General features: G+C 52.3%; 2 protein-coding genes across 5 annotated transcripts in view; one reads left to right on the top strand and one right to left on the bottom strand.

Annotated features, from left to right (window-relative positions):
- Positions 1-10,171, bottom strand: part of LOC122390351 (zinc finger protein castor homolog 1-like) — a 68,627-nt gene extending 58,456 nt beyond the window's left edge. For 3 of the 4 annotated variants that reach the window (XM_043383227.1, XM_043383228.1, XM_043383229.1), the window contains exon 1: positions 9,965-10,155. The gene's annotated coding sequence lies outside the window, so the exon portion shown is untranslated. Of the gene's footprint in view, positions 1-9,964 lie in introns of all 4 variants that reach the window. The other variant, XM_043383226.1, reaches the window with a different exon arrangement.
- The window catches only part of LOC122390358 (uncharacterized protein NMB1327-like), a 99,245-nt gene continuing 79,128 nt past the window's right edge, over positions 1,232-21,348 (top strand). Inside the window, exons 1-2 of the mRNA XM_043383244.1 lie at positions 1,232-1,249; positions 9,792-9,833. Coding sequence (XP_043239179.1) covers positions 1,232-1,249; positions 9,792-9,833 — 60 coding nt within the window. The remainder of the gene's footprint in view (positions 1,250-9,791; positions 9,834-21,348) is intronic.

Raw genomic sequence — 21,348 nt, 5'->3', positions numbered from 1 at the left:
TCACTTTGCTTCCATTTCACGTGCCGCGCTGACCTCCATGTGCCGATTGATCGACATTGCAGCCGTGCAGGCCGGCGCGCGCCCGCCCAGGCGACTCCGAGCTGCCGGTGCATTGTCAGGTGCCGGTCGATGCCAACTGCGGGCACCCACTCGACGTTTCCAGGGTTTCCGAATCGGTTGCATCGGCCGATTGCGGCTCATGACGCAGGTCACCGAGCTGCCGTCTGTTCGCGTCACCCGGGATACGGACGCGCCGGTGCGCCGATCAGTTATGGCAACCGACCGATGACGGGACGACCGGACGGGCTATGTCGCATCCGATGTCCGGCCGACGGCAGCCAGGTTTGGAGCTGTCTCCAGCCTCATCCCAGCCCCCGACACTTCAGCCGCTTCTCTGCCATCTCCGCTAGACCCCCGCCCCTCCCCCACCCGTCTCTCAAGATCCGCATGACCCCGCCTGCGACTGAAGCGATGCAGTGTGTCTGCCAGCGGTGCTCACGGCGAATTCATCACTCTGTCGACGGCCGGGCCGGCTGCAGCGGCCCAACGATCGGCGACAAACTGCCGCGACGCCGTCGTCTGCCGCCGCAGAACTGTTGATCAGCGTCACCCGTCACGGCACCCGCTGCGCCGACGGCGGAGGCTGTGAGGTGCCGTCGGCCTCGAGCGCGACACCCAGAGACACGCCGCGAACGCCAGTTGACGCGACGCCAAATGCGCGCACGCAAAAAGGCCGGAAACGGCGCTGGTTTGCGCCGTTCGGCCAAGGTATTGTGTCGGCAGTGGCCTGCGTCGGTCGCGACGCATAGCTCGCGCGTCGGTGGCGGCGCAACGACCGACGCGGCGGCATCCGAGCCGGCCGACGCGCCGACCCCGCCCGATTACCGCGTGACTTTAATCTGGCACGCCCGAAAATAGGACCAGATGTTGGTATTTTGAATCAGAGAGCATCATCAACTCAGGGACAATGAGATCCGTGAAGAAAAATAAACACGGGTGAGGTGATCGCTCACGCGGGCTGTCGCCGTCATCAATCTTCGTTTTACGGGCCAGCCGTCGTCGCCGACGCAATGAAAAAGCTCAGGAAACTCGGCTTCTGAGAGCGTGCGCTCTGTCCGACGCCTTCAAAGAGGCAACGCGGGGCCGCGTGGGAGGAGGAGAATTAATACGCCATGAGTATCCACCCGGAGCATTTCGGAGAGCATAATCAAAAGACAAATATGAATAAAACATGGCTGACGAGGTGACCGTAAGATTTGTGAGCGTCAGCGTCGCTTCATTTTGAAGTAAAATTTGCTGCAATCTAAATAATCTCTCTCGCGGCAAGTGTTTTTGGAAGGCTTTAAAACCGATTCAGTAGCATGGCTTCTTAACCTCAAAGAAGCTTGTCAAAATATGCAGGAATCGCCCGACTTGGCTGCAGAAGCCTCCAGTTCCCACAACTGTACCATGAGGTGACTGTTTGGGTCGGACACATGCGATAGAAACTGCTTTAGTGCGATTCCCTGCTGTCGGGAATGTAGTGGACCTACTTTAGATTCAAATTTAGGGAAAATCTGGTCTTGCAGACATACAGGGCGGGCGGCGGCGCACCGAGCCTTTGCGGACATCTAACAAACACGTGACAGCCGCCTGTCTCATTGTTGGCTGACAACATAAGCCCACCCTGCTGAGAGGATAGGCTGAATTTACATTTGAAATTGCCACGTCACAAGTTCGATATGCGTCGGAACATGTGTTTTATGTTAACGCTAAACCTCGTCGGCCTGAATGGAAAGCTCTCAACTTCTGCGGTGCAAGGCGCCTGAAGATTCATGCGGGTGTCGCGCAAATAATCTGCATAAGTCGCCGCGGTCTGTCGGAGATCTGGTGGCAAAGCCTCTTCTCAGAGGGTAGTTGCACTGCCGCTTTGTTCAATACTGAATTCAGCAGATACCTCGATTTGAGCCATTTTTGCGCAAACTCTGTGCCTACGTCGTTTCATCAGCTCAAAGTGACATTCGAATGGCAGAACTATGCAGTGAAAGCCCTGAAAATAGTGTTTTGCTATTTGCAAGGCATTCGAATCCGGGATTTATTCATGGCCTGATCCGACTGCTATTCGGTGCAGACGGCCATACATCAACGTTCAATTTTTACTCTCTTAGTGAGTATTTCCATATCCTGCAAGTCAGCGTAAAGCATGTCGTGCCATTGTTAGCGCTATGCAAATGGCGTATTCGCGACGCGGCAATTTTCAGACAATTCGGCGGAAACGCCCGGCCAAATCTCCCTGTCGGCAATCGTGGAAACATTCAGCCGCTGCCTTTGTGCTCTGACAGGCCACTATTTGAACGTCGCAAACAAAGACCACACCTGGCGGTATCGGGTCAGCGGCCCACATGGGGGCGAGGGACTCCCACGCGGCTGCAACAGGATCGGAAAGGGTTGTTGCAGATTGGAATCTGACGTGGCTGTGGAATTGGAGAAGAGCAGTGATGACCACAAAGCCTCTAACACGGACGGCTGAGTGAATCTGAGAAGGGAACTCGGAAATGTTTCTCCCTTTGCCAGCAACAAGAGAACCGCTGATACTGCTTTGGGTGCGGGTGACTCCAAAACAGAGGTCATGAATGGGTCATCCCAGCGCTGAAGAGGCTCATGATCGATGAAAACATTCGGGGTCTAGGTGTCTTAAGATGTAGAAAGGTTTAAATACCTATTTGACCATGCTGATAACTAAGCCATTGTTACTTGCTAGCAGATGAGACTTTTGCTCAGGTCCTGGAATCGTATCCCAACGAGACTTACTTGTTTCATGACTAAGGGGCTCTGCAAGCAGTCAATGTACTCAGGGTGTATGTAACAGAATCCCCACTGACGTTGCACACAACATGTTCATGTCACTTTTACTGTTAAAGACTCGATGATACCTGAGAGTAAGAGGGTGTAACTTTGAGCATGAACTCATATCTACCATCTGTGAGATCCTGAATGTGAAATGTTGCAAAGCTGGGACCCTGAGCAGCTAAATCTCTGTGGCCGAGTCGTTGAGAGTGTCTCGCGGCGTCCCGCGGCGCGCTGTGACACCGGACACTCGCGGAGTCGTGTCGCCTCCTCCGCCGAGGCTCGCTGCCAGATTTATCGCCACGTTTTGCAGCGTTTTGACGGCGACGTCGGCGATTTACGGCGGCGAGGGCTGCATGGCCGACGCGCCGCCGCTGGCGCGCGATAAACTAACCCCCACGCCGAGCCGGGCCGGCCGCAGTGTCGCGATGTCGCACCTTTCCGGGCAGCGGTTACGATCGCGCGGTGACCTCGCCGGCCGGAACCAGCGACGGAGCCTCGCTGTTCTCGCTGCGATGTTGCTCGCCGAGCTGTGGGAACGCGCGCCGGCGAGGAACGCGAGCGCGAACCCGAGCCGACCTCGCCTGGCGCCTCGGGTTTCGGCGGCCGGTAAGCTGAATCACCCGATCGCGCCGACGCTGCGCGCTCGAAACGGCTGAATTTGCACGAATTTGCTCTCAAGTGCAGTGCCGGCTGATTCACTGGCGGCCGTAATGCAATCCGCAGCGTGCAGCGGCGCTTGTGACGCAGCCGGTGCGCCAAAGACGCCTCAGCAGCCACCGCCGCCGCGCCGGAGACGTCGCAGCATCCGCTGGTTTGTGTGCTGACACTGTTCTCACGGCTGCTGCTGCCGCTGCTGCTGCTATCGCTTCTGCTTCTGGTGTTCCAGTTTGTGCGGTAGCCTGCCACTGCGACCGCTGATACTGCTATACCGAACCGACACCACTGCTGCTGCGGCTGCAGCTACAACAACTACTACTACTGAGCCCCATGGCATATTGTTGCAGCGGCGACAGCTGGCACCTCTCCTGTGGCGCTATCGCCTCCTCTGCTGTCTGCTCCCAGGCTGCTGCCGTCTCCGCTGCCACCGCCGCTCACTATTTGCTTTTGCTAGGAAGTCCGCCAATAGTGGGATGTCACACGGCCAAGTGGTTGCATCGCGCTCCCCTGAATGCAAGACAAATAAACAGTGCCGGCAGCGGACGGGCTCCATTTGGGGGCTGTCCGGCGGACTGTGGCGCCGTCGGGGCAGGGACGACTGAGCCGCGTGCACCAGTACCGTTGAACGCCCATAGTCCTTGCCACCCACCACCCACCTTCCAGCGCCCACTGCACTATTAGGTACGGCAGGCACGGCGATGGCATCACTGAAGGACCAACATGAATCCGTGAGTGTGATGTGTAGTGTGTTAGATCTGGTGCTGAGAGGAAGATTTGGTTGTTGGTTGTTCAGGATTATGAGATTTGGCCTACCTGACCTTCAATCTGGACCAGTTCGGACCCATTCACTCCAACATTCTCATTCATTTGTAGGTCGTTTGTGAAGTCAGGCTCTTGTATGCCCCAGATCATTCGTCATCCTCAGACTCAGTCCCCAGGAGCGACTCGTCCCCTCCCTAACAAACACACTACTGTGGTCCATCCTGGCCCGTCTCGGATCTGCCCCCGCCCTGTCCTCCGGCCACTCCCACTGTCACTGCGCCCCAGCAACACCCCCGGCCCACTGCGCCATACTCCTCCACGTCAGACGATAAATAATGCCTCATTGTCGGCTGAGAAAATGACACGTTTGCAGGGTACCGGTAATTGATTCGTTCGGGGATGCTGACGTCGGCCCCACGGCATGTGATGGGGCCGCAGAATGGCCGGAGCTGGGCCCGAGTTCCGAGCAAGTTGGCCGTGGAGGTGGAACAAAACATGAGGGGTGCATTGAGTAGGTGCATTGAGTGGGTGCGGGCTGCGAGGGAAGGCTTCGCCACTTCGATTTTGAGTTGGCAAGGTTTCGACTGTGGACCACGAACGCAGTTGCTACGTTCTGACGTCACCCTTGTTTTGCCGGAAAGTTTCCAAGTGAGGGCAATTAATTAAGCCATAAAGTACCGGCCGGGGTATTTTTGGGTCATTGGCCATTGTTGGTCAGCTCTGCCGACGCCCGTCTCCGCTGCTGACTGGCATTGACCATCGAGTACCGACCGCTGACCAATGCACGGCGGTGACGTGACGCGGCGACCCGCCGCGGCCGCTTTGCTGGCCGTCACGCTCGTTTCCCGATTGTCGTTGGCACCGGATGTTTACTTTGTCGAGCTGCTGACAGCGGCAACACGTTTTCATCCCTCGGAGATCGCCCCTCCCCGACGTCCCCGACGGTTCCCGGTGTCCTCACTTCCCCTTCCCCTCCTAGGGAGGGACACCCAGGCTGGATGGGTAATGAGTACACTGTATATGAGGGGAGGGGGGCTGGCTCAGGTGCGACCAGTACAGCGTCGCTAATTTGGCCCGGGTGCCGACGACAGAACGCACATGCCCCTGGTAGCGGCGACCCTCGCTCGGACCCGGTAATTACATCGACGTACACAATTACATCACAGCCCGGGGTGGACGGCACGGGACGGAGCGGAGCGCCGGGGGCCGGACCGGGTTGTGGTGGGGGTGGGCCGAGCGGCGGCTATCGCAGTCTGCAGGGCGCACAGACACCGTCGGTGACAGGCGGAGGCGCGCGCCGCTCCTCTTATCGGGCGGCTGGTCGCCGGTGCCATTAGAGCGGTCATCAAACGGCTCCGGTCATCACCGCTGTCGCGCCGTCCAAAGTAGCACACAGAACACTCGCCAGCCGGAATCGAATTAGCGTCGGGCGGCTGGCTAATTTTTGTAACAGTATATTTTGATTTATCGCCCTAATTGCGCGGTCGAAATGGGTTTTGCGGTGAATCCGCTTCCAGCCGGGGTTGCGCCACCGCCGCCGACAAGTCAAAAGTCACCGGCGCCGCTATTTGGGAAAGATTAGAAAATGGGTATCCTGAGAACGCGGCCGACTGCGTTGTGCTGTTAAAGGCCCTCCGAGGTCGCCACCCATCCGACCTGTGACCCGTGGGTCGCTACCGCGAGAAAATGGAGCTCGACTTTCCGACAGAGTTCAGGGAAACAAAGCCATTTTTGCGCCCCATGTGAGCGGCGTGCGAAGCCCGTGTAGGGAAGTATCAAACGCATTAACACTGGGAAAGGCGGTCGGACCTACAGCGGTTTCATAAAGTACAGGCCATGATACACAGTAACTATTTGGGGTCATCCGGAGCGAGGCGAATGTCATCATCGATAGGTAAATTTCACGAAACTGTCGAAGGAATTTCGATAATGACCGGTGTATTGTGGACGTCCAGAAACATAGCTATTAAGTTCCATTATGGTGAACGAATCATTAAAAGACATACCAATTAGCTGTTACCGCGATTGGATTTCGAATATTTGTAGTTCACAAGAAATGCTATGTATATGTAACAACATTAAAAATGACGTCACAAGTGGTAAAAATTAAAAGATCTTTTTTCGTTGCGGCGCAGACGCGCGGTTGACTGCACTCGGGACCTAAGATGCACATTGCACACTGCGCAGTTGCACGAAATCGCACTTTTGCAGCGTGTCTCATTTGTCAGCAGGGTTATCATGCGGGTAGCCAGCGCAAAACAGCGCGATGTTCCCCGCCACTAATGGGTGTTCGATTTCGATACCACTTCTACAAAGATGGATGCGCCGAGAGACTGTGAGACACCTTGCGTGCGTCGAATGCGTCTCGCCGACAGGCACGAATGATAGAAACAACGGCGATCGAATGGCAAGTGGACCGAACGTGCTGATATTTGTGCGACAAATGTGGTCGCGGCGCCGTTTGAAATGGTGAGTTGTTTCGGTAGTCACTGTTCGCTAGGGAGTGTGCAACGAGGGTGATGCTTGTGATACAAGACATCACTTCCGAACTCTTCCCGCACGGTGGTCGAGAAAAGATGAGGGAGCACTCAGAACACCTGCTTGAACAAAACACCGCGAGATTGACAGACTATGCGGAATATAGGTACCGTGCAACCAACCAAAGTATGACGGGCTCGATCGCTTTACGCATCTGTGGAGACCACACAGGTTTCGGTATTGGATTTCTTTAGTGCCACACAAGTGGATAGATAAAGAGACAATACACCAGCCAACGTGCATCGACGGGAGGAAAGCGGGGCATGTAAAACAAGGAAAAAAGACCGCCACAAATCAAAAGCCCCCGAGCGTGTCATATTAGCTCGTTACAAAACTTCTCCAGTTGAAAGCCATGCGTCATGGCGGCGGCATCTGGCTCACAAATGTGAGCGCCCGTTTGCAAACGGTCCCGCCGTTACGACCAGAACGTCCAGCAACATAACACGGCAGATGTTCAACGTGAAATGGGCCAGGATGCCAGCTACAATACGCCCATTCCGTAAATATCCAATGTACTTATTTCACACACAGCCGTGGAATTAACCCAGTCAGTTATTCAGTTCATCCCTGAGATATTTCCATCGCAGCAGAGTTCGTGCTTCAGGCGATTTTGGCATCATGGAGTGATGTGTCACCCTTTGTTAGTATCGAGCTTTCCACCACACTGCTAATACCAACAACCAGGTACTATCCTGCAACTGCGAAGCATGCGGGCGGACTGAGACGGGCCTCACTTAGCATGCAATTATTCTGAAAACCTGCAAGCGTCCGCATTTTGGGCTAACTTATGCACCGCCTGCAGGGGAGCCATGACGAGCCTCGTTCCCATTAGATGTTCCGATAATACGCGGCCAGGTGTGGCTGAGGGAGACCCAGGGGTCACTGGCGGAAAGGTGGCGGCAGAAGGAGGTGGAAGCCGCGGTGCGGTGGCAGCCAGATAGTGCAGCTTTTAGCGGTGTGAGGCCGGCGTGCAGACTGAATACCGATCAACCGTCTGTCGGGCCCCGCCCAGATCTGCCGCCACCTATCTCCTTCTCTCTCCAGTGCCGGGAGAAACCCCCGCAGCCATCGGCCTGCTCTGAACAACGGACGGCTTCTGAGTGCAATTGCAGGGCGGGGCGCGCAGCCGGCTTTCTCTCCGCGTGATCCGGGCGCCAGATTTGTGACACATCGCTCCGACACATCGCTCCGACAGACCGCTCCGACACATCGCTCCGACACATTGCTTCGACACATCGCGCCGACACATCGCTCCAACACCTCACTTCCAGTGTGTTTGTGAGGTGGCTTGAATCGCGGTATTGATGAATTCAAAGTGGTGATTTCCCGAAAACTCTGAACACTAGCATAGTCAATAGACATGCACACTGCGCAGCGATTCGGAAAGTCGGCGATGGTGAATCCCCAACCGAAGAGGCGCCGGGTCATTCAGCCATTGAAAACCTGAATTCCATTGACTCCGATTTCCACATAGTTCCATATTCTCCACTACATCGCCGTCGCCGTCAACGTTGCTGACCCTCCGACCGCTCGACCCCATGCCTGGCGCGTTGCGTGCTGCCGGCCATAACGCGAGCTGACCCTCCAACACAGCGGCTGGCCGGTCTGCACCGGGCCACATCGTACACATTATTAAATTTGGTGCAAATGCTCCATAAGTCTGGCCGGGATGAGCTGGGGCGGATTTTATTCGCCCGATAACGGATCAGGCCCCGGGCGGGAGGTGTTCAGAGCGCTGCTCGCAGAGCACTGAGCGGACGGAGCACGCGGTCAGGGAGGGGCACCTTCGTGTGAGGCGTCCCCGACGTTCGCTAAGTGGGCAGGGTGTGAGTGTGAAGGGTTATGGGCGGCAGTGGTGCACTATGGACGTCGTGGAACGCGGAGGTGGGGCCACGGCAGGAGTAGCACGAAATTGTAATGGTTTGGTTACATCATGGAAGTTATGTTACTGCGTTGTAGACGCGAATTTGAAGCGGAACACAAGAAAGTGTTATTACATCCTGGTGGCAGTGACCTATAGGTTAGCGATATATGTATCATATCGACACACAGTTGTTTGTTTTTCTTCTTAACGATGCAACCACAGCTTTCTGCGTGGATATCGTACGGCTAAGTCAAAAGGACAAACATCCTAAAATTGTAACAGCCAGTGGCAGCTAGCTACCTCAGGTTCCTCAAGATCAAAACCTTCATTATCAACTTCATAGGCCTGCGGTAATCAACACATCAATTAACCTTCAACTCGCTGGTTAATTTGGTCTAAGTTTGTGATCCATGGACCAAGGACCATGAGCGCAAGCCAGGACCAATGACCACAGCCGACTGTCGAAGACCAAGAATGTATTCCACTCGCGTGTCTCGCATCACCACAGGGCTAAAGGATGCAGGTGGTCGCTCGAGTTGACAGCAGTCGGGGTACTGAGTGATGTTCCAGTCTTCATTAGTGACGATAATTGAGCGCAGTGATCGGAAGCACTTTGCAACCTGTCAGGCCGTAACTCGCCGCGTTGCGATTTCGGCGAACAACTAAGCAGCCGCGTCGCTCGATGGTCGATAAGTTAAGAACACATTAGGTGTTCCTGGTGTTTCCAAGTCTGGAAATGCCCACGAGCCATGACTGCAGCGTCATGGGGCAATAAAATACCAATGGAAACGTCTTTACCCTGCCCGACGCTGGCTTCAGCGGCAATAAAAAGAATAGGCGCGGCACACGATGAATACCCGCTGTAGGAATTGAACGAGTGGAGCTGGTATTTTAGTTGCTCAGCACTAAACCGAAGCTGCACTTTGTGTATCTTTAGCATAAAATGTTGCAGGCGAGGTCAACCATTTGCCGTCTTTCCTGTCCCGACGCATTTGCCATTTCAGGGGCTTCTGGAGCTCATCATGTCATGAGTCTGCTGAAGCATTGCAATGCGCATAATTTATGCAAAGCATAATGAGGGCTATCGCAACTATTACCACCTATGTTGCTTCCCTTATTACAATGTATCCGTCTGTTCCAGGTCGACCGAAGACTGTTCCAGGCCACATCGTCAGAGAAACAGGTAACCACTGGTCGCACCATCCATCCACTGTGACCCTAGGCACACCACACCACTGATGTTCGATGCCATCTATACTGATCACCACCTATCACACATTTCAACGTCGATCGGTGACGGTGTTCGGTACTCACCTTGTTGCATATCCAGCCGGGCCACCGTCTCTCCTCGTCCCTCGCCGCGTCGGTCACAGGTCACAGTAGCAGAGCCGGCAGCCGCACCTCGGGTGCCGTGACCGGCGCGTCGCCTGCGGCAGTGTTCTCGGTCGGCGGGCGCGCAGCAGCCACCCACCGGTCGCGGTCAGGGATTGAGTGGCGAGCGCCGCCCGCCGCCCGGCCGCCGCCGCCGCCGCCGCGAATCGGTCGTCTGCTGGCTGTTTTCCCCGACCGCCGCCAGGCGGCCGGCCAGCCTATCCAGTTTCAGGAAAACCGAATGGGGCGGAGCTAAGCCGGCAAAAAGATGAAAAATCGGCGCCCGATCGGCGCGGCATTGCGGCGATCGTGGCTGGCGGGTGGTGCGCGGAACGGCCGCCCGCCCGGCCGCCCGGTCGGACGGTCGGCGGGCGCGCGACGGCCGGGTCACCGCACGGGAGGGGCCCCCAGACGGTGCCGCCAGCACGCGTGGCCGAATGTCGACGTCAGGGGCGCGCTACGGCGACGAACGGTTCACCTGGCCCCCGGCGGTGCGGCGAAAAAAGCGGCGTGCCGTGGGATGGCGGGGGTATTTACCGGCACGGGCAGGGTCATGGGAATGACCGGCTCATGAGGTGGCGCTGTCGCACGGCTTCTTACTTCTTTATTTCTTCAATCCATGTGCAATTTCATATTTTCCTGTGGTGGTCCCAATGAAACACACCATGCTTCATCTCCACCTACTTTGCATACGTAACATTTTTGTGGAAAAAATAGCCTGATATATTAACATATAAACATACAATTTACACAACGCTGATTTGTTGCTCTTTACAACACTGGTGCACACAGAAAAATATTGACACCGTTAGCGGTGTAATTGCACAGTACATATCTGAGCACTTGAGGAAAGTTAATTTAGTCCCTTCCCCGCTTAAATTACTCGCGCTTCTAAATGAACACCAGGAAGAAGGTAATAGAACACTGTTAGGAGGGTTGGGTGTTTTACTACATGTAGCAAAACACCCAACCCTCCTAACAGTGTTCTATTACCTTCTTCCTGGTGTTCATTTAGAAGCGCGAGTAATTTAAGCGGGGAAGGGACTAAATTAACTTTCCTCAAGTGCTCAGATATGTACTGTGCAATTACACCGCTAACGGTGTTAATATTTTTCTGTGTGTGGACGCCAGTGCTCATGCAGGGCGAATGTGATGCATTGCACGGTGGTGAATGTGCTCTTTTTTTTAAATCACGAAATTCTCTTTTGTCCCAAGGATGTTAAGTACCCTAAGCACTTATATGTAACACTTAAATATAAATTTTGTACATGAACGTTTTTTTAATGAAGTACAAAAAATAAGGCTATTTTTATGACGTTACCCTGCGTGGGATAAAACGTTTAAAGATTCTTATGCACATCTGTGTTATATAGTAACCAAGCATCTTTGCGACCCTTTGTTGCCTCTGTTCGCAAGATGTAAGCATACATAGATAAAGGTTATAAAATTCATTGAAGGACATTCTGCATGTCTGTATGGACGCAAAAATTTTGTTTCGCAGGGAAAATTTGCAGTTTTTTAGAGTGAATCCGTGTAATGCGTGGTTCACACCGGATCCGTAATGACCGTTACGTTCCGTAATGAATACGGTGGCGATTAAAAAATATCTCGAAAGTGGAGGGCTCAATGCAACGCGCATGCGTAGTTCGATTTTTTGACGCCGTAACGCCGTAATGGTTACGGATTCGGTGTGCACCGGGAATTGTCGTCGCTGAGCGTCACCGTTCGAAGCAAGTGCGCCAAAACTCTATTTTGTTTATAGGCAAGCGGAAAATGGACTAAAGCCAAGAGCTGTTTTTAATATCAGAGCGCCAGAATGTAGATTTGTTTTACTCTCTTCCTTTTAATTTGTTAATTTCACTCTGACATAGCGGTCTGCAATTGTATCGAGTCATATCATTGTTAATTAAACACCGGTGGGCAGAACACTGGACGGAGATTCTTGCATTATTTCTTGCATTACAAGAGGGCATGTCTATGCCCGTCAACGCTGAAGTTTATTTCTTACATTCTTTGCAATTCGTGGGTGATGGGAATACCAACGGACGCCAGAATCTGTATTGCATACCATTTGTTCGATTGACTTGCCAAGAGTCAATGTGGATTCAAACGTCTGCAAATATCTACAAGTCCAAGTATCAAATTTAGCAAGTAGCAGGGGCAATAGGTACCTATGGCCGGTGAAGTTTACTCAGAACTCCATGAAACTCAGAACTCAGATTCAGAACTCCACATACAAGATACAAAGTGAGCCGTGAGCGTTACACGCTGAGGGCATGCTCACAAGAAATAATAATTATTGGCAGGTTGATTCGAGCTAAGGTAAAAGGCCAAAGGGTCCGAACGTGCGCACGAGCTGACTACTGCCCTCGTCAATATTTGGAAGCTTCATAACTGCTCGGCGATACCTTGGCTTAACCTACCAAAGATGCAATCCCAAGCAATCGGAACATGTCATTAAAAAGGGTAAGCAGTAAGCACGCGCACGTGTGCAGACCAATACGCTCGCTGACCTGTGAAGTCTACCAATATGCATGGTGTTATTTGCCTAGCATGCTTAATATAAGCTCTATCGGCCCAGCCGATCTGCGGTTATGGAAAAAGGGTACGCACGTGCGCACGTGCTAGGCAATACCCTCGCTGACAAGTAGGTACCATCTGCAGGTCAGCATGGTGTCCTTCGGCATACTTAATATGAGCGTTATCGGCCCAGCGGATCCCCAGATATGGAGAAGGGGTACGCACGTGCGCACGTGCAAATCAATGCCTTTGCCAACCCGTGCAATCTGCTTATAAACATGGTGTTATTCAGCATACAAAATATGAGCGTTATCGGCCCAGCCGATCCACAGATATGAAAAAGGGGTACGCACGTGCGCACGTGCAAATCAATGTCTTTGCCAGCCCGTGCAATATGCTTAAAAACATAGTGCTTTTCACCATACTTAATATGAGCGCTATCGGACCAGCCGATCCCCACATACAAAAAAGGGGTACGCACGTGCGCACGTGCATACTAATGTCTTTGCCAAACTGTGCAATATTCACATTTACATGGTGTCCTCTAGCATACAAAATATGAGCGCGATCGGCCCAGCAGATCCCGAGATATTAAAAAGGGGTGTGCACGTGCGCACGCGCTGAAGGAATTCAAAACCGTTCAAAGGTCACCGGATGTGTAGTGTGCACCCAGCCAAAACAACAAACAAATTTTGAGCTGTATCGCTTCAGCCGTTCCCGAGTTATGAAATGACGAGCTCTTCTGGAACCTCTCACGTCGCACGTGGCACGCGCTGTAACAGGCACTCATGAATTTTATGGATAACACAGTTCCATGAAGAAAGGATACATACCCTCTCCAAAGAAGACCGCTCATCAAACAGTCAAACCGTTTTGGAGATACACGTCAACAAAAGTCATTACGGCGGCCGGTCGGGCCGAAAAGTTCAATTTTCCCAACTTCTGTTACGTTCCGTAACGAGTACGGTGGACGCTGCCAGTTTACGGCGGCTGGTTGCCACATTTCAACTTCGTCTAGAAAAGTCGCAATGCTTGGGGAATCTTGAGAAATATCTAGCTCATTACGGCCGTAACGGTTACGGCGTCATTACGGATCCGGTGTGAACCACGCATAAGCCATTGCCCTACTTTTAATGTTTATGCATGCGGTTTTCTGGAGCTTCAGGGGAAGTTATTTGCAAGTCGCCAGGGCTTCTCACTGTCCATGGGCCCAAGAAGTTTAACTGCGTCATGCCGTCTATCTAAAATACTAAACGAATTCCTCCCCGGTCCGCGATTTCGCCCGGTCCGTCACGGGACTACTGCCACCGAATGCAAGCCTTCTCCATCATCGGATGGGCTACCGAGACACTGAACGATACGATTATCATTGCAGCAGTTACTTTTTTTGAGTATATGTACGTATGACTGTGCTAATTCAACAATAAGTTGGTGCAGGATTGAAACGAAAGATCGAAACTATTCACACAAAAATTGGCGAATATTTTACTGATGTTTAATCGCTAATCTACTTAACAGATTGAAGAAGAGTATTTCACAGCCACCATAAGGGTCACCTCTCTGCATCCCACACAGTCACCTCATTCATTTTCATTCATCCTTTCGTTTGTCCTCATTCATTCAAATGGCATGCGCCTCCCGGAAGTGTTATGTGCAAAGATTACAAAATGGGGGGGGGGGGGATCTTGTCCCATCCCGGGATAAGACGCCTTAGGAAAGAGGGCAGGGTTCCATTGGAACGAGACGTCACAAACAATAAGCGAGATGCTTCGACAAAGTTTAACTTCCCTCAACCTCTTGTATGTGAGAAGTTCCGTTGAGGCGATTGTCTACCGCAAAGGCAAGAATTAACACTCAATATGATATCACATCTCCTCAAACAAATAGTGGAAAATCAGACCAGTCAATACACGTGCATTCATTAAGCTAACGACTTAAAAGCTAGCACGGCACATTCCAAGGCTCCACTCACGGCGGAGCCTGGTCTCAGACGTGTCTGTCTGGTTGGACGGACCACCGGGGCTGGTATGGGCTACTCTTTCCATTCAGTGGCCGTCTCTACCGTCCCGGCACGGTAGTCAGTTGGACCGGCCGCTAGCTTCTTCCGGTTGACGACGCCCGCCTCCTTATAATGAATCAGACTGAACGCTTCTGGGAGTTACACCACTGCATTCATGTATGCAACATCACAATGATGAAATATCAGACATTCTGCATACACTTACTCGTGATATGAGCAACTGGTGGCCGCTCCGAATGTGGCACTTCCAAATAGTTGCATAAGTGTAAAGGGTACATACCTGAGGTCAAATTAACCAGCTATCTATGCGGATAAGTTCCAGAAGTCTCCTCGGACTTGTATACCAGTGTACTGTCTGAGCTGTTGAGAGGAACTCCAAGGCTTTTGGTTTGTGTTATTCACAGCAAAGATAAAAATGCCTTAACCAGGATGAAGCAGTTACAAGCATCTAAAAAATGCGTGCCCTGTCTTCCTAAATGTGCTATTGAAATGACTCCAATACGATATTCTAATCATGTTTCATAAAGCGTATAACGTTAGATAAACATGTTCCTAGATTTCCATTGTTTCGACAGCACCTATTCAACACCTGAAGGTGCTCTGCCTTATTTGAATCAGTGAAACAGCCAGGCTAGATTGAAGTCGATCATGCTGTAGGTACATAAGCATTATTGTCATTACCGTCATAGAACATTAGACTCAGTTTCAGCACGAAATATACATTTGGCTTTAAATCAATGAGGAAGGCCCTTGATCTGACCATATTTAGATAGATGGCTCCGCAAGCTGTCTAGTTTGTTATGGCACAGACAATTGCTTCTAGAAAAAGTGAATGTGTTTGAAATGCTTAATAGCCAATTTAATTAAGCGTAACCTTTGAATGACATTTTTCATGCCCTGTGTTGGACTTTCATCAGAATCTATTGCGGCTGCCTGCATTGCTGTCTTTGAAACGATTGTAACATCGGTAGTAAGTAGCCTGCGTATACATTTGAATTCGTTTCTCACTTGGTCCAAACCAAGTGAGAGCCCTTTTCACCCATAGTTAATATGCGATCATTCGACCATATTTCGTCCATTAGTGGACTGATACAATTTGATGGATTTATGCTCTTTTTACTTCGGATTACCTCCCTCCTCTGCTCGCAGGTGGCTTCCGTCCAACTCCCCCATCGCGTCCAATTTGGTCATTTTGTAGATATGATCGTCATCACGGCTCAATTAGTGTCCGATCTGGGCTTCCTCCATCTCCCAATGTAACGCTCGGGGAGGGGATGGGGCGGGGGGGGGGGGGTACGGCCTTCTACCCTCGGCGGGCTCAGCTCCCACCAGCTGTTCTTTCTGACGGAGTCGGACACGGGTCCCACGTGCCAGGGGGATAATCCGGGCCCGGGGAGAGGTAGGGGCACACGGGGGGCAGGCGGTGAGACGGACTGGAGCGTTAAACAGCAAACAGCCTCGACTTGGTGACTTTCAGAATTCAGTATGTCAACTTCCTGGCGGTAGTGGAAATGGACAGCAGCAACGTTCGTTTTTCACGGCAATGATACCATAACATCAAAAAATACTTATTAGTCCACAGAAGCCTTCAAAAGTTTTTTTGTGAATGTGACTTGCTGAAAACTCAAGTGTACCATGAGAACTGAGAAGTAAGACCATTTTTCATTAAATTCACATTTAATATTTATTCATTTTATCACCTTTTCCTATTATCAGGTCTTCCATTACCACTCCATTGACCGATTCAGGTGCGTGCGTGGCGACCGTCGTTCAACTGCCTGGCGGCCGTCGCCAACCGTCGCGCGCCTGTCGCGTCTCAGCGGCTGTCCCGTCGCCGGGTGGCCGGCGTGCCTGTCCGAATCTCCAGTCGTCTTTAGCGCGACGCACAAAAACACCGATCTATATATCTGGCAAAAACGTCTGACACGACCCCATTCCAAATTTACAGAATGTCCCGGCGGGCCGCGCGGAGTCTAACGAGGCGGCTTTTTATCGGCGTCGCTCAGCCGCACCGGTTGTCGGTGGTTGTGTCGCGGTGCACGCGGCTGTCCACTGCCCATTGCCCACCGTCTGGGTGTGGACGTGTCTCCGCACCACCAGCACACCCTCCGGGCCCCCGCGCGCCGCCGGCGCTGCGATTTGGAAAATGCGCCGCGCGCCGGTGGCGTTGCAGGCACAGAACATCGCCGCGCGCTGCCTGCGGCGTTTTTGGGGGCGTTTTTGCGGGGCGGCGCTGGACGCAGGGAGGTCGACGGGCCGCGCGGAATTCACGAGCCAGTGCGGAATGTCGTTATCGCGGATTGGACAGGAGCGCTCGGTGGCGGCGGCGGTCGAGTCCAGGTGACCCGTGAGAACGGATCGGTCACCGCGCACCCTCGGTCAGTGGTTATCGGTCAGTGGTCACCGCGGTCCCTGGTCATCGGCGAGTGGTCAGTTGGGGATTGGAGCCTCTGGTCTGGTCAGAAAGTCGTTCAGAAGTCAAAGTTTACAGTAAGAAGTGAATGATAGCCAAAGTTATTTTGTTAATTTCTTTCCTTTTAGTAAAACCCATGCAAAGTCGCCCATCGGGCTTCAAGGTTCTGTTCGCTGAAAATAAGCTTTATTGTTTCTGACAAATGTGATGCTCACCTCCCATTCCACATTAATCCCAGTTCATAATGACCCAACTCAGGTTTGGTGGCTATTTCTTAAACGAATCTCATATTTTTTGGCGCATGTTGCACTCGGGTATTAATATGCATTTCAATTAGAAGAATATTTGTATGCGAGATCAGCTCGAGACAAAAGCTGAAGTAGTTTTGTGCCACTGTGCTCTTATTCATATTTCAAAAGTGCTCGTATTCTTGGACATGGTCAATTGTTCAAAACTACCATGAAAATCAATCAGTCCTGCTTTTCCAACTGTCAAACTGCTTATCATATGTAGTTGGGAAATCTCAAATCAGTTTCAGCTTTATAGCTGCATTTTAGTGCTTCTAGAACAACGGTCGCAGTCGCGATCGCCGATTTGCGTGCATTCGTGATATTGCACTAAAATAAAACTCACGGCATATCCCTGAACTAGCCCTCGGTATAGATGAAGGTGAATGCAAATTTGGACCGTTTACATGCGTTATGAGGATCTTTTTTCATTTCCAATTTTATTGTTACGCGTATTACTGAGAAGATTTTGCGGTTTGATGCATAAATGTATTGCTGAACTATATGGCTGAGGTCGTAAAAGAAAGTGCGCGATCATCAATGTATCATGTGTGTATCTGGTTGTAGAGAGCAGTTGCTATGTAGCTGTAAAACATGTTATACATGCATAATAGTGACGGTAACGCACTTTCTGCGCAAAAGGCCATTTTTATTGACCTCTTGGTGAATAACGATTGAGAGTTCGTACTGAACTGACCGTATCACGGTCAAAGATATAGGATCAAACGTCCACTAAAACGCAAAAATTGTAGCTTATATTGGCCTGAGTGAGAAAAGTGCCATTATTTTTTTCCATGGTCAGGATCGATTCTGATTTCAACCTTATCAGTCCATAGTATATCATCTATTGAAACTGTTGTTTACAGCTACGTTGCAGGACATGCCTGCTTTGCAGCAGCAGCCAGCACATTAATAAAGCAAGGCGTCACTGGCGGAGCAGCCTTATTCATCCGGCCCCCCGTGGAGATGGGTCCGTCCGGCGCGGCACGAAGCCCGTCCCTGACGCCTCTCGTTCTGGTATCATGAGCGGTCAGAGAGCCGGCGCCGCCCGCTGAGGCGAGCGTTCACCCCAGGCAGAGTCGATTGTTTGACCCCGGCTGCAAAACACTCCGTCGGTGAGCCGTCTCCGCGAATTGCAGGGCCCACGCTCTGCGCTGTTGCTGCAACCAATTACACTGCATTATTTGCACGAATATTGCTGTCATTAGAACGAAAATCACTTGATTTGATAAAAGTTGGCAGCGTGGACTGTAATTGAACGCTTGAGTGACGCAACCGGAAGGGTAATAATCGCAGGGGCATTAGTTTGTATATTATTGGTGATTTTATCTGCCTGTAAATATATAAACGAAATATATTTTTGGCTGATATGCAAAACATGATTTTAATATGCGTTCGAAAAATCACAGACAGTTAAAAAAGGAAACCTTGCACTGTGGCAGCAACTTTGGTTTGAGACGATGCATCGTTTTTTTTTGCGCTCATGCTACCCAGTACCCACTATCTCAACATAGGATGAGGGTCATCAAGCCCAAGGCAGTCAATAATGTTTTATGCGTTTTGCATTCAGTTTGGATTACCCTTTTAACATCTCCGCCGGACATTGTCTGGGAAATAGATACAACGTTGCCGTGTTTCTGGCAAATAGGACCGTAACCAGCACGATGGTTTATTATTAGACTGGCTTTACGTGTTTTCTCAGCACACATGCTCATTTCCTGCAAAGGTTCATCCGGCTCGTTTCATTTCAGCCAAGAGCAGGGCAATAACCATAACAAGGCGATAACCTGGAACTGGCGCGTCCTGACGTGGTTTCGGCCTCTTTTCGCCACATCATTTCGGAGTTGGCGTTAATTAATCCGACTCTTAGCACCCCATGCGGCGAGCATCCTCTGGAGTCCCGCGCCCGGGCCGCGCCGGGACCGGGCGCTGTCCCGGCTCCTCGCGGGTCACCCCTATCTCCAGACGCATCGACATGGCACGGTGGCGTCTCGCCGCACCGGTGTCGAGCTCAAATCGACTCTGCTGCGTGACACGAGGCCTATCTCCATTTGCGGCGAGCCGGACAATAACGACGCGCACTTGAGCGCGGCATAAGCGGCACACCATGGGCACTTTGTACTCCCAGATAGGGGCGCGCAATATAAACCGGGACACAAAAACCTCCCGATCATCATTGTTCCCGACAAGTAATAATCGTGTTGTATCATTTGGGCCGGTGAAACTGACCTCCATCATTGAATTCAATCGAGTCTCGGCGTCGTGCCCGCTCGGTCGGTCATTTTTGGAGCAATAGAGCGCGCTGCGATTATTTTCCGTGTTACAATCACGCTCCACCTTTCACCCCGATCTGCACACGGGCGAGGGACCGTCCATCAATCGACAGTAAACACTGGAAAATCGATGGAAACTCGGCCTTTTTACGGGCACGCTGCGGTGCGCGCCGGTCGCGGCGAGCGGCGTGGCGCTCTTGGTGGGAAAATGGTCAAAACAGCTCCGCGCCTGGAATGGTTTAGCGTGCGGTGCGGCGGTAAAGGGTGAACCCGTGGGCTGGAGGGCATCCGAACTTAGAGTTTGGACTCGACCAGTCTTGGTGAAGGAATAAAACTGCCCTTTCTAAAAAAAAGCTATACAGCCTTCATCCCAGCAGACAGGCCGGTCGCCTATGACATCCTCTCTCCCCTCCTTTTACCACCTCTTACCGTCGTCCCACCGCCGCCGCTGCCTTGCCGCGATTCCGGAATGAACAGCGCCCTGCCCCCGGCGGCGGTGGCGGCGGTGCGGGCTGGGTTTTTGCGCTCCTCTGCTCGGTGGTCGTCGCCCGTCGACCCGCCCAGCTGCGCCCCGTCTCCGGACTGCCGGAGGTCCGCACATGCGGGGCGTCCGGCGGACGCGTGTAATGGCCCCATTGGGCAGTCCTAGGCGGCGGTACAATGGTCGTGCGACCCGCCCACCCTTGTAAGCGCGTCTCCAGGTCAGTGGGAAAAAGCTGATTACTGTCTGTACTAATTCTGAGTGATGATGAGGCGGTATATTTCAGGAAGAACGTATTTGTTGTGCGGAAGGACGACTGGGAAGGACACTGTGCTGTCATTTTTCTCACTCTTTGGAGCACGTTTCATGACACCAGGCGCCGAATTCAACACGGATCGTGCGCCGCTGTCTCGGGCGCGCCGGAATCGTCTGCGGCGCCTTTTTCGTCAGAAAAACGTTGGATTGTATGCAAGGCAGCGAGCGGCCAGCGCCGAGCGTGCGTCCTAGGGCGAGAATAATACCCCGTCGGCCGCCCGGCGGGCGCACAAGAAACGCCGCCGTTTCCATGTTATAAATGGAAAGGGTGGTGCTCGGAATAAACAATGATTCTGCAAAATTGTGTATGCATGCTTTTTGCTGCAATAATCAGCTGTAATTTATTGCAGGCCGGGCAGTGGGCTTTTTGGTGCGGCTGAGGGCGTCCTCGGCTGGGAGATGAGGGCCGGCTGGCGTGACACAGCGCGAACGGGGCTGGAGAGGAGCGGAGCGCCGCGCCGCGTCCGCCGAGCGCGCCACAAGCGCCGCCGACACGTGTCGTCCGTGCCGACACGTGCCACGTGTCACGATCGCACGAACGGCCGGCGGAGGAGGGGAGATGGAGGGATGGCGGGGATGGGAGGTGTTGGCATGGACAGGGATGGACGTCCAAGCCGTCCAAATAGGGGGACGCTGTATGAATGAATGCTGGATGAATGCTGCAGGGTGGAGACGATGAATTTGGTGCTCGAAGCGGGAAGCTGAGTGGGAGATAAATTCCAAATTTTGAGACGTTTTCCTGTGATTTGTGAACATCATTGATAACGGACGCACCGTTTGAAGTGTATCTGAATCTGCCCAAATGTAAGGACTTAGAATTTCGTTGATGAAGTAGTATTACGTGTGATGCTCCAATACGATATTGATCAATTTACAAACGTGTGATGTTGAATTGCCGAGCAGCTCTTGGTGGTTCAGCCGTGCGATTAAATGTGATTTCGGTCACCGCTGCGGCCCTACCGTCTGCACAATGACTCCCGGCGGCCTGCGACCGTGTCGGTCTAACAGAACAGTTCAC

The sequence above is a fragment of the Amphibalanus amphitrite genome, unplaced genomic scaffold, assembly GCF_019059575.1.
Source record: "Amphibalanus amphitrite isolate SeventyFive unplaced genomic scaffold, NRLGWU_Aamphi_draft 000392F_arrow, whole genome shotgun sequence".
Lineage (NCBI taxonomy): Eukaryota > Metazoa > Arthropoda > Thecostraca > Balanomorpha > Balanidae > Amphibalanus > Amphibalanus amphitrite.
The sequence above is the reverse complement of the archived record's forward strand: the minus strand, read 5'-3'. Positions and strand labels throughout refer to the sequence as shown.